Source organism: Hyalella azteca, unplaced genomic scaffold, assembly GCF_000764305.2.
Source record: "Hyalella azteca isolate HAZT.00-mixed unplaced genomic scaffold, Hazt_2.0.2 contig8077, whole genome shotgun sequence".
NCBI classification, from domain to species: Eukaryota; Metazoa; Arthropoda; class Malacostraca; order Amphipoda; family Hyalellidae; genus Hyalella; species Hyalella azteca.
This window is the reverse complement of record NW_025938181.1, coordinates 153,277-166,758: the sequence shown is the minus strand read 5'-3', so window position 1 is coordinate 166,758 and position 13,482 is coordinate 153,277. Positions and strand designations below refer to the sequence as shown.

General features: G+C 41.3%; 1 protein-coding gene across 2 annotated transcripts in view; it reads right to left on the bottom strand.

Moving 5' to 3' along the window:
- The window catches only part of LOC108675737 (Fanconi anemia group D2 protein homolog), a 29,246-nt gene that overhangs the window by 555 nt on the left and 15,209 nt on the right, over nt 1-13,482 (bottom strand). For both annotated transcript variants that reach the window (XM_047881488.1, XM_047881489.1), the window contains exons 6-29: nt 12,697-12,889; nt 12,187-12,390; nt 11,680-11,856; nt 11,333-11,430; nt 10,812-10,983; nt 10,154-10,305; nt 9,015-9,234; nt 8,339-8,465; nt 7,669-7,798; nt 7,164-7,431; nt 6,788-6,975; nt 6,508-6,643; nt 6,150-6,248; nt 4,647-4,773; nt 4,276-4,388; nt 3,374-3,527; nt 2,868-2,998; nt 2,400-2,574; nt 2,006-2,109; nt 1,765-1,889; nt 1,310-1,424; nt 699-809; nt 308-457; nt 21-188 (exon numbers count right to left, since the gene is read on the bottom strand). In XM_047881488.1, the coding sequence (XP_047737444.1) occupies nt 21-188; nt 308-457; nt 699-809; nt 1,310-1,424; nt 1,765-1,889; nt 2,006-2,109; nt 2,400-2,574; nt 2,868-2,998; nt 3,374-3,527; nt 4,276-4,388; nt 4,647-4,773; nt 6,150-6,248; nt 6,508-6,643; nt 6,788-6,975; nt 7,164-7,431; nt 7,669-7,798; nt 8,339-8,465; nt 9,015-9,234; nt 10,154-10,305; nt 10,812-10,983; nt 11,333-11,430; nt 11,680-11,856; nt 12,187-12,390; nt 12,697-12,889 (3,637 nt within the window). The remainder of the gene's footprint in view (nt 1-20; nt 189-307; nt 458-698; nt 810-1,309; nt 1,425-1,764; nt 1,890-2,005; nt 2,110-2,399; nt 2,575-2,867; nt 2,999-3,373; nt 3,528-4,275; nt 4,389-4,646; nt 4,774-6,149; nt 6,249-6,507; nt 6,644-6,787; nt 6,976-7,163; nt 7,432-7,668; nt 7,799-8,338; nt 8,466-9,014; nt 9,235-10,153; nt 10,306-10,811; nt 10,984-11,332; nt 11,431-11,679; nt 11,857-12,186; nt 12,391-12,696; nt 12,890-13,482) is intronic.

The following is a 13,482-nucleotide window of genomic DNA, read 5'->3' as shown; positions in this document are numbered from 1 at the left end:
TTCAGGTTTGAATGACATACCTGTGTAGCAATTATATCACCATCGAGATTTCTGTTCTTGAGAACGCCGAGCCAGAAGGCTCTAGAACAGTTATGGTGCACCAGCATGGCTTTCACACGGAAAACTAGCGTTGCGAGAGAACGACGGATGAGAGGAACATACGATGTCAAGCTCACGTCTTTTTTCACCTGTAGAAATCACAAAGATATTCACAACTTGAGAAAAAGTTTCCAATTCACTCGCTCTGTATACAGTACATTCTTGGGATATGTCAATCATCGTCTTTCTAGCTGATGAAATATCTTACCTTGGACTCAGTACAGATAATCTGTAAAATTCTGGTAGCTGACTGAAGTGTCTTGAGGAGTTGGCAGACATCATCTTTATGATCTTTTAGAGAGGAATCCATCAAAGGCATTCCGAGGCTTAGGAAGAGTTCAAGGAACGGTCGAGCAAACTGCATAGACAAACATTTGAGGAATGAACAAAGTTGAAAAAAATTAATCGAAATATAAATCTGAGCAAAAAAAAAAAAATCAAATCATTTTTAAGGCAAGTGGTCCTTTTAGCAAAAGAAAACGACAGTTTGGAGATAAAAGCCAAATTAAAAATTCTTATAGACTATTGTGATGTCTAAGGACAGTATGGAACATATATAAATCGTTAAATTGAAAACTAATAGAAATGCATGTAATCACCTTGAGACACGCACTAAGTAGACTACGTGAGTGGTGTTTTTTCACGACACGAATCAGCTTCGTATAAACCTCCACTGCTGACGACCAAACTGCCAGGCTACGCACGCTCTCCTGCAGCACAAATGACATAACATTGCACTTCTAATTTCCTGAGGAACGAATAAAACATATGTTGGCACGGCGTAAGTTGCTGCATCATCTCCTCCAATCATATTGCATCATCTTCCACCCATTGTATAAATTTCTAATTGATTGCTTACAAACTTTTTTCTATAAGCAATGAAGCAATTTGGCAGTGGACAAGACAGTAGTTGTTTTGATAACAAATCATCAAAGGTTGGAGCGATATATTCGAACCGGTCAAACCTAAATCATTATTCCACATAAATTTAAGAGGAAATTAATAAAATTATCTCGGATAATAACAGAATAACTGATTCCTGATCAAGGCTAGAAACTAAAGGAAAAACTCGTCATATAATTAAATTGAAAACTTTTCATTATGCATCACTACAACAAGAAAAAACGCCACCAATAGCTCTAGAGCAGGTAACTCGAAGCTGAGCCTATACATCTGGAGTGGAAATTGAAATGAAAAACTTTTCACTTACTTCTTGGGTGGACAAATCGTCAGATAGGCTGGAGGTATCAATCACAGCCAAAGCTTTCTTGACGCTGGGGCTGAGGTTGCTCAAGAGGCAGCTCAAGTAGATCACCAGCATATGCCTGTCATTGAGAATGATAAAGCGAAATAAAATATTTGATAAGAATGGAACGAAAACGAATTGATCTGAAAGTTATTTGTTACTTCGCTGTGAACTTTTATTCAATTTCTGCAAACAATTCGTTAGCTTATTTCATGATTTCATTTGAAAAAGCGATAAGATGTAATTAATTTATGTTGCATTGAAAAAATTGCAGGTTAAATTGCAGGACCTGCAGGTGAATAAAAAAAATTCTTTACTATTTCACATTATGGGCTCTCTGTGACGTTTGTTTTTCAGCCGAATTATTCACATTGTACTAAATTTGATACTGATTTATCAAGAAACATTTGTGGTCTCACTTGTTGAGCGTAGGAAATGCTTCAGAAGAAGGGTTGCTGTTGCTGGAGCTCATGTATTCATCGATGCCGCTCACTGTGATTTGTTGGATGACTTTCAGAGGACGCGGATTCGTACGGAACCAACACTGAGGAAATTTAATGAAACTTTTGCAGAATGACAACCTAAGGCATAAAAAGGTAAGGTCTGAGGCATATGCTTAGATCAGTGGTATCTTTTTCACAGGTTAATACTAAGCATCACCTGCAGCAAGTGAGCAACACGTTGGTTGAAGAGCGGGCCCTTGTCAGGTAACCCATCGGCCGCAGTGGTCCAGTTGCGCTGCAGCAGCGTGCACACCACCTCGCCTGCATGGAAGTTATCATAATTTCAATTTATTTGCCGGAAAAGTTTCCTGTAACTGACAATCGCAAATTAGGTCATATTACACCCACTACGTTACTAACAGTAAATTAAAAACGTGTGACTTTAATCGAATTGTTAAATTGGCTGATCGATTGCAGAATTCGCTCGAGATCAAAGCTCGCAAACATATTCCGAATACTAGAAAAAATACATTCTAACGTATTGCCGGCAGTACTATGCAATACCATCGAACATTTGACGTTTTATGGTAATGCCAGAAAATATTACTAACCGAGTTTATGTCCATAAAAGGAAGCTACTAGACGACTATCACTTGACGTGTCAGCGTTGCTCGCCACGTCCTCGGACTCCTGCTGCCTCTCCTCAGGGACAGACTCGAAGCCGAGTTTCCTGGCCAGTGACACGATGACTTCGAGGAGCCGTACGAGCAGCACCGCACTTCCAAGCTAAGAAAAACGTTCTTGTATTTAATTGTAAGATACTTCCAAGTTTCAATCACTTTCAAGATACCAAAAAAACTGCAAATCACACAAATCAAATTTCTATCACAATTGACATAATTTTGAGTATTGGTATTCATGCACCGCATTAAATATTGCCCCTAGCAAAGAATGATAATGCAAATTTCTATGCTCCTATACTCTGTACTATTATAGTGGAGTTAAAATTTAACAGAATTTGAGCAAGGTAAAGCATTAAGATTATTCATTTACAATGAACATAATGAAAGCGACATTACCTCCAACAAGGCGTGTATTTGACGTCTCGCATAACAGAAGACGCCCCAGAGAAGGTGTTCCGTTGGCAAAGCTTGCACGTCCTCGACGCTGCGCTCAGGCCACGTCTTGCGGCAGATCACGCGCAGCATGTCTGGTGACGCAGCGCAATGTTGGTTACGTGCAGGCTTAAACATTCATTACGCAGTCAAGGCATCTATTTATTTTATTTAACATACTAATAATACTAACCATGATGACTTGGGACAATTAAATTTGATTTATAATTATTCATTGTTTTAGTATGCAGACGTCGTCCGCTGCAAAATGGCCGCTTCGCGTCGTTTACGAAGCCAACAGAGGGTTCATTCAAATGCACTCTTATTACAATACCGAGAACACGAGAAATGTAGCAGGCTATCACTCACTTTAGATTTGTAACTAAAACAGTCATTTACTATAATGTAATTCTAGGATAATTGAAACTGGAGAGAAATAAATGATTATAAAACCATCAATGAAAACTCACAACTGCAGAGCAGTTCATGTCGAGGTAGCTGCGGCCAGGCGAGCAGCAGCTGCAGGGACGTCAGCAGCAGCCCCTGGACGCGGGCGATGGGCAGCGTGCGGTCGTTGAGCACGCCTGAGCAGTCCAGCACTCCGTCGTGGTCCGCGATCAGGCTCTGCACATACAAGGTTACAGTGTATCCAGAACTATCCAGTGTATCCTCATTCTTAATGGTATCCTCGTTCATAAGAGTATCCTCATTCATAATAGTATCCTCATTCATAAGAGTATCCTCATTCTTAATAGTATCCTCATTCATAATAGTATCCTCATTCATAATAGTATCCTCATTCATAAGAGTATCCTCATTCATAATAGTATCCTCATTCTTAATAGTAGTATCCTCATTCTTAATAGTATCCTCATTCTTAATAGTATCCTCATTCATAATAGTATCCTCATTCATAAGAGTATCCTCATTCTTAATAGTATCGTTTTATAATAATATTTCAGGACAATTACACAATACTGATGACAATAATCCCAACACTAGGCTAGTCACTGGTCACACAAAAATTTATAATATAACAATTCTAAATATAAATTGTAATAAATATTACAATTAGGGTTTGCTAATTCGATACTCTAAATATAGCCTGGTTATATTATGTCAAGATTTTAGTATCTGGTAACACGAAATGGATTTAGTAAGTGATACAGAAGAATGACACAATTTTATAATGATTTATAATGATAAAGCTATGTAAGTTTGGGCTTATCGTTTTAGATAAGTTTTATGTAACGAGACTCATCAGCTAGAATTCAAACGGGCGTTGCAGGTGATGAAATTATAGTTTCCTTTAAATGTCACAACTTTATACACATTCACACATAAATATAGATCTGAAAGAACGATCACACACGGAGAAGAAAGCGTTGATTTTGTCGAGATGGACGCAGATGGGCTTGACGTATCGCTGTGTCTGCGTTGCCAGCTCCTCCGCACTGAACAGGTTCAGGTGCCAGAAGCCAGCCTCTGAAAATATACAAATAAGATGACGCTCTGACTTCAACGAACGTCGTAATACAACCCACAACAAGCAAGATTTTGAGCTCATGGATAATGGGGAATGGAAATTCATATTCAACTATTACCTGAATAATGATAAACGAGAGTAAAAGTATAAAATGATTGGACCACACTCCGTTTAATCAAATAATAGAAATTCCTTTGCAGGTACGTATATGCGCAACAACATACTGATAATAAACTATACATGGTGTGAAATATAACCTTTGTTATCGGTGCTCTTGCCGAGTGCTGAAGAGCGTTTGTCTGCACCGAAGACGTGCGCGAGTTTCATGTTGAGATCGGTGAGTAGGAAGTCTGCCTCCAGCACACTCAGCTGGTTGCCGGCCGCCTGAAACATCAAAAAGTTTCATTCAAAACTATTTAATTTTGGGAGAAGAGAGTTAATTGTTCAAAAAATTATAGCTTCTATAGAGCCAAGAAAGTTGACCGAAACGGTCCTCGACATAGTAGCAATTGACGTAAAATTCACGCAAAATTGCGGCTCAGATGTTGGGGGAAATTCTGAAATAGAAGCGACTTATATGAACAAACGCCATTCTGTTTTTCAGGTCTGGCGGTGGTTGGCGTTAGTCTGATCGGAGTAAACATTTTACTCTTCCAATTTTCATTATTATTAAACGTAGTTTTGTAGCGCTTTAAAGCCATTTGGTTTAAACTTGACCGCTTCAAACACAGATTAGCATCGATTCCCGCTGTACCACTGAAGCCGTGGTAGGTTTTTTCAAGCGCCTCATAACAACTTCCTTCACTTCGCGCCGCAGGCATCATCGTCAATTTCATTAAGCCATCATCAAGTCTGTCGGGCGGTAACTCTCGAGCCATCAAGGACTAGCGACTCGGTCCATTTAAATTATTTTACAATTTAATCTTGCACATAACTATTCCACAATTTCATGCTTTCTTTTCTGAATTCAAGTTATCATTTCATCTTATTCAGTGAGGATGAGTTGGGGCTTCTTTCGGGCGTCGGGAACGCCTCAACATTCTGACGCCGCTCTGTCCATATGTTAAGTATAATGGCTTTGACGGTGATATATTAGTAATTACATAATCATCTCGTTGAGGATGGTCACGTCAGATGAGGCAGTTTTTACTGTCGCTTCGTTCGAGGAGTCGTTTCAAAAGGAGGAAAAACATTGCAACAATTCACGTAGGTGCAACACAGGCCTAGGGTCGCGCAATAGTAGTGACCTATTCCAAACCAGTGTAACTACTAAACAATATACATTAGCTAGAACTCGTTCTTCAACAGGCACTCATATACTCAAACAGGCAAAATTTAGAACGCAAAGTAGGGGGCATTTCAGACCAATTTATTGGCACAGATCTTAAATAATCTAAGAGAAAACGATGTAGCAGCTTTATGAAACTGCGCATAGTCACACGGGCCTTATAGAACTTCACCCAGACACTCGGGTAAAAATTCTGAAGATCTGGGTTCAGACACATTGACTACCGGTACGATAATCTGCGTCAGGCTCTTGTGTTAGGGGCCAGAAGAACAGGGTCCAGACACACGGGTTACCGACAAGAAGATCAGGGTCCAGACACACGGGTTACAGACCTGAAGATCTGGGTCCAGACACACGAGTTACAGACCTGAAGATCTGGGTTCAGACACACGGGTTACCGACAAGAAGATCTGGTTCCAGACACTCGGGTTACCGACAAGAAGATCTGGGTCCAGACACACGAGTTACAGACCTGAAGATCTGGGTCCAGACACATTGTTTTGAAGAGCAGGCTGAAGACATCAAGGTGCAATTCACGGAGGAATGGAGCACAAGCGCTCAAGTCGCAGCTCTGCGAAAAAGTAGGGTTCAATTAATAAGATTTCATCGGAAATTTGTCAAAGAAAGAATTTGTCTGATCTGGGAGTACCATTAAGGATACAACGAGAAATATTTGTACACGAATTGCACACACAATCCGGATAATGGTGCCAATACGCTCAGATCGCTGAAACAAAGGTTGATTTAGACTTGCTAATAAACGTCAATGTGTGCTAATTTAGAATATTTTTAGATGTAGAGTATTTTAATAGAATAACTGCGGGCTTTACCAAAGGTTTGTCGACCTGGGGCTGTGTGTCTGGCGGCTGTGATGTCGGAGGTTGGGAGGGGAGGATAGAAGCAGGCATTTGTGAGGCCTGGGTCAGAGGCGCTGTGGTAGATGCAGCGTCTTGCTTTACCTTCTTACTGTGTGGGCAGGTAGAGATATGGTATTTTTTACTAAATTAGGTTCAATTAATTAAAATTAAGTGTTGTAATTTTTAATTCAACAGCATGAGTGTTTTGACAATTAAATGCATTTTTTGATAATTAATAAATATTTATACGCACTTTGCTTTGGGTTTCCTGCCCTTCTTCTTCGGAGCTCCCGTGCCGGCACCGGCAGCCGAGGGTAGAGTAATGGACGTGTTTGGGTCTACATGAGAGGCCACCAAGTGAGGCTCATAGCTGGGGCACAGCGGCAGCAACTTACTTAACGTTTGTTCCACTTCGAGTAGGTTACGCAGCCTCGCGTACACCTGTTCAAAAGATATCATTCACGCTTGAGTCTCAAAACATCCATTAATATCGTTCCTGACTAATATCGTTCACGACATTTTCTTAGATACACGAGTGACATGCAAACAGTATAATTTCTAAAACTCCTATTCGGAGCAATTGAATAATGAACTTTCTTTGTGCATTAATAACCAGGCTCCACAATCACCTTCCGTTTGAGTTCAGGCGCCTTCTGAGTGACGAACGCGTTGACGAGTTCCCTGAACCAGTTGGACGCAAAGAACAGGCAGGAGATAACAAGTGTTTGCTGCTCTGGCGGAAGCTTGACGAAAGCTTCAGTGACGAGGAGGTCAGAGTGAGGGTAGTAGAGAGGACAGCCCAGCAGCCCGTCGATGGCGGTCAAGTCGCCCGCGTTCAGATGGCACACCAACATCCGCAGCAGGCGGAAGTGTGGCGCCAGCGTCAATATTATCGTTCTGGTGGCCAGTTTTTTGTTTAAATATTTGGAACTGAATCATGAACAATAAGTAAATAGCAGCCAAAAAATTCTCTTATCACCCATAGAAAAATTTATGCAGGCTAAAAGCAAATTTAACTCAAATCCTGAATACAAACACCAATTATAATTCTATTCAAATCCCCCATAGTACTTCGTTACCTTACCAAGTTACTTATATCACAGCTACAGCAGTTAATAAAGCAGGGATTCTCACTGGAGCTGGGCGTCGGTGCTGCCGAGATCTGAGGTGCGTGCAGATTTGCTGGTCTTCTCCTGCCGGCGGTGCAGCTCGAGCTGCTCCACGAGCGTCGCTAAGTTGAGCACAATCGCCGCTTGCTCCTCCACTGATGGGCACAATAAAGACTGGACATTAAATATCTCAGAGGCTATGTTATCGAAAATAGTTACGAGTTCGTAACTCCGTCAGGCAGTCACTGACGATTTTTCAAGCTAACCCACTAATTACAGGCGAGAAATGGGCCTCGACGTGTTCTTAGGCCTTAGGACTACGTATACGGGTAAAAAATACGGGCTTACACCGTATTTACAAGAGGGTTACATACACGAATAGTCGTGGACGGTTCTTGCCAACAGAACACACACAACACCAGTCGACATTAGTCAGCTTTGAAAAAGTTGAGAAGCATAGTGTGATGCGGGTGTACCGTCTAAATAAATCAAAATCTAGGGCAACATATTTTCCGTGTAATGCCAACATTATTTTCAACTCGAAAGTCAAGGACAAATTTCTATGCTTGAATCAAGTAGTTATTGCATAAGACACAATTAGAGCAACAACACACAACAAATTTGCAGAGGAATCACGAGCAAATGCCACGAAAAAATGCTGAATTTTATGATCAACTTTACGGAGGAAAAATTACCTTCTAAATCGAATGCAAGCTGAACGGGCAGATGCATGTGCGAGGTCTCTTTCTGTGGAGTTTTGGGATCTAAATCCACCACGAAGACATTCTCAAAACTCTCTTCCAGCTTCCCACTCAGCCAGCGCTGTGTCAAAACCATCACGTTTATTAAACTTATCAGGAAAACAACACCGATTGGTTGTTGCTTCCATCACAATCATGAAGTTATTCACTACGCCAGAAATTTCATTCACAACATCGATGGGTATAGTCTAAATGTAGAATAAAAGATAAAAGGAATCGAGTGGGAAGAAAGAATTTGCGGTGATTGTAGTTGGAAGAAATAACAGTTTAATAAAAAGATGTTTGCAAACATTTGCTTAAATAATTCAACAACTATACAGTATAGCATTATATATTGAGAATTTTAAAAAGTGAAATAGCACGAACAGACGAGCTCAATGATACACTGTTCATAATGAAAGCCGCACTTAATTATAAAGCAGATATTCATGCATCCATCGAGTAATTTAACAGCCTCATCGTAACTGAAACTCATCTAATGAATGAATTTCATCCGTCTTGATGCGGACAATTGTGTTTACGGACCATAAGCTTTGCGTAAATTAGTACGTCGAATAACAAACGTGGCTCAAGTTAGAAGCGGTTGAAGATTATCTCATTATCTAGCCACCTCGAGCTTAGGGTTGATGCCATCCCTGAGGATGGTGGAGGCCAGCTCGTCCATGAAGAGGGCGGAGGCAGGCGGGCAGGAAGCAGTACACACTCGCACCACCTCCAGAATATCCTCCCCACCAGCGCTCAGGCCAGACCCACCCGAGTCCTGAGTTGCTGAAGACTCGTGCGAGTTCTTCAAGGTGAGTACGGCGCTCAGCACACCGAGCCGCTTGTACCTGGTAGGAAAAAATACTTTAGGGACACGTTGTGCCTTCATCGCCAGGCAATATTTTGCTTGCCCAATTTCAACCATATTTTAGGACAAGCATCACACATGAGGAAAATTCACATTACATTCAAGGTTAAATTACACAATATTTTAGCTTTAACCATTCCAAATTTGACGATAAATCACATCACAATTCAGACATATTACACGACAATTCAGGTATATTTCACCACAATTCAGGTATATTTCACCACAATTCAGGTATATTACACCACAATTCAAGTATATTACACAAAAATTCCGGTATAATACACCACAATTCAGGTATATTACACCACAATTCAGGCATATTACACCACAATTCAGGTATATTACAAAAAAATTCAGGTATAATACAGTACAATTATGGTATATTACACCACAATTGAAGGAAAAATCACATAACACCTCAAAGCAAGTCCCAGGCTCCCAGCACATTTACAATAAAATAACACATGCCCCAGAAAGACACTCCAGCAACAGAGCTCACTTCACACACGGCAACACCGACACCAATATATAATTGCCCATAGTAACATTTCAAATTCGCCTCAACATCAAATCCCACCCTAAAGATTAGAGAATAATATAAAACAAATTGGATAAAAAACAACAGAATAAGAGAAGTTATGATACATAATGTGTGAGGGACAAGATAAGTTATGATGCATAATGCATGAGAGAGGAGAGAAGTCCCGAGTGTAGTTAATTGAATCACTTGACGTGCAGCTGTGAGTCACCCGAGGTGCAGCTGTAAGTCACCTGACGTGCAGCTGTAAGTCACCTGACGTGCAGCTGTAAGTCACCTGACGTGCCTGTCTCTTATACACATCTAGATGTGTATAAGAGACAGGCTGTAAGTCACCTGACGTGCAGCTGTAAGTCACCTGACATCAGGATGGTTAAGCATCTTGCGCGTGTGTATGGCGAGCTCAGCGTGCAGTGCGGTGGTGTTGTCGCTCTCAGCCACCGCGCACACGGCGTCTAGGAGACACCTGCTCTCCTGCAGGCTCAGTCGCTCCAGCTGCTCCAACGAACTCTGCACAAGAAGCAAACAATGAAGCACGTCTTATAATCTATTATTATTTACGTAAATAACTCTGCACAAGAAGAAAACATTCACGCAGGGCTTTTAGCTATTATTACCTATTACGGTATTCGTTATATTAGAACAGATGTTTCAGAAAAAACCCATAGAATTCAACAAAAATATGATTCAAGTACAGATTATTGCATACAAAAATGAAATACAATTAAAATGATATCAACGAATAATATTTTTTCAAAGTTGATGATTTCGTGAAGAGTTTGTGACTTGAGTAAGAATGATATTTTGACAAGACCTTGAGATGGATGGCAAAGCGAGCCATATGTAGCGTATGGCTGTAGCTGAGGGAGGCCAGAAGAGTTTGTGACATGAGTAAGAATGATATTGAGACAAGACCTTGAGATGGATGGCAAAGCGAGCCATATGTAGCGTATGGCTGTAGCTGAGAGAGGCCAGCAGAGTTTGTGACATGAGTAAGAATGATATTGAGACAAGACCTTGAGATGGATGGCAAAGCGAGCCATATGTAGCGTATGGCTGTGGCTGAGGGAGGCCAGCAGCCTGAGGCTGTTGAGGCGCACGTGTTGATCGTCGCCCATGTGGGCCAGGAGAGCCATCACCACCTCCTGCTGCAGCGACGCGCTCCTCGCGCTCGTCTCGAACGAAATCCTGACAGAAATTTTCACTTATTTATATAAAAAATATAACTCAGTACTCACTGCAGTGAGTGACAGAGAGCGCATTTTCTCGTCGACGAAAACGTGAAATCACGGACGGACGGACGGACGGACGGACAGACATACGAACGAACGGATGGACATGACGAGCACAATAGCGCCTTTTTTCCATAAATGAGAACATGCGCTAAAAACACTAGAATTTTAATCTGGAAGTGTTTTATTGCACTACAATGATTCATTCCTTCGTCTTTATTGTTTGCGTAGATTAAAATTCTGACATTTTTGGATTGATTATTAACAGAATGTACGAATTTTGAAATACAAAAGTTTGTGAGCACCTGTAGAGGGTGACGCCGAACTGCGAGCAGGCAGGCTCAGGAGAACGGATCATAACCCCGGCCAGTTTCTTGATGCTGTCGAAGTACTCCTGCTTCACCTGCACCAGTGACATGACAGTTAGCAGAGGCAGCAAGGCAATAGTAATGCAAAAATACAAAATAAAAATTGAGGTCGCACATATAAAGCAATGAGGCGGCAGATAAAACAAAGTTGATATAGTGAAATTTGAGAATAATTCTTGATATAAAAATTAGGTATACGCAATAGCTCTATATAAGTGATTGATCTGAATAACTGATCATAGTTAAATAACTGATGAGACAGAGACCGGTTAACGATGACTCACGGCAGGATGGCACGCGAGGGCGGCCTGTAGGAGAGCGTCGTACTGCAGCCCTGTGCGTATCTTGTTCCTGAGGATGGAGTGTATGGGGCGGCGCCGTGCGGTGAACGCGTCGTGCATCACCACCAGCAGCAGCACGTCCTCTGCACGCATCTTGTCGCACTCCACGTCGTCGATCACCTGGCATCATTGAAAACATTGTAATGAGGTCGCAAATATTGCACTATATACTTGTGCTTTGACAAGCATTCAGTATTTATCACATCACTTGGTAGAGATGTAGACAGTTTAGCTACACGAAATGTAATCAGGTTTGTCAGATCTATTCAAACGTCGTTTTGTTTCACAGAGATTCCTTTAAAAAAAGTAAAAATATATATATTCAATATAAATTAGATATTCAATTAAAAAAAAGATATTCAATATGAAAAACATAGGTATATTAAATATGAGTAATAGGAGTGAAGTAGGGCATTTCCGACACGAGAATGAATGAAAACATGCCCTTACCTTGAGCCAAGAGTTGACAAGGAACTTCTTGAGCAGCAGCGCCATCTTGATGGCGGAGCAGACGAGGACGGCGATGCCGGCGTTCTCGGAGCTGCTGCTGGGGCGGCTGCTGGGGCCCTCGCTGCTGGGGCCCTCGCTGCTGGTGCCACCTCCTACATCCTCTTCCTTGGGCAGGTGGAGCTTCTCCCGCACGTCTCGCAACACCTGTTGGGGCAAATACAACGATACGCAATGAAATAATTGCTGCAAGCTACAATCACTTGTCAGATCACATAATATAGATGGTTCTGCAATACAGAGGGCCTGATCATAACACGAACAGTTCGCAGGTCGTCATTGCTAGTACTTAGAGGCACATTCTTTTACAGACAAGAAAGAAACTTAGAATTCACCGAGAATTCATTTTGCTCTTTAATTTTTTAGCGATTAAGCTGAGAAGTACAAACCTTTCTTTATTATTTGAACACACTTTGATCAAATTATATCGATGATTTGTGCCCAAGAAGTGACCTGATAAGATGATGTTTGCGGAGTGAAGTGCAGGATGAACTTGACGACGCAGGGCAAGTGCTGAGGCTCGGTAGCATGCAGGTTGTTAAGGACGCTGTGGTGCACCGCAGCCAAGTTAGACTCGCTCAAGTTGAGGTGCAGCAGAGAGTCAAGGATGGCTGGTACCAGGCTAGGCCGACTCGTGTACAGCTCTCTGGACACGAGGCAGGATACTTTGCTACCATGTGCTGAAGTTTGTTGCCAGTGATTATATATTACTACGATTACGGTATGTTACGGTATGTTACCCTGCTGTTATGGGCCAAAAGATGCAGCAGGAAACGATGCGCTGTTTGTTTGTAGTGGCTGATTAGATTGCGGTATTATAAAGCATACTATTGTTATTCCATAATCCAAACAAAATTTAGAGTTGCCCCAGCTTCTGGTAATCCAAATCAGAAGCTGCCGCGTCTGTAAATTTTCACTGGGACCCTAACAAAATTTAGAGTCGCCCCAGCTTCTGGTAATCCAAATCAGAAGCTGCCGCGTCTGTAAATTTTCACTGGGATAGTGTTACAGCAAATGCGAGACGATTGGTCCCATGAGATATTCGTTTATGGTTATAAAAAATACTTTGTCAACGTCCAAAAATTACTGAGAGTAAAATATTGAGTATAGAAACGAAAAAAACTATATCAATGAAGTCAAATATATCTTTAGGTATAAAGGCGCATAATATTAATCATACCTGTAAAAAAATTGCCAGAAAAGCACAAAATCATGAAACGCAGGTATACATATTTGCTG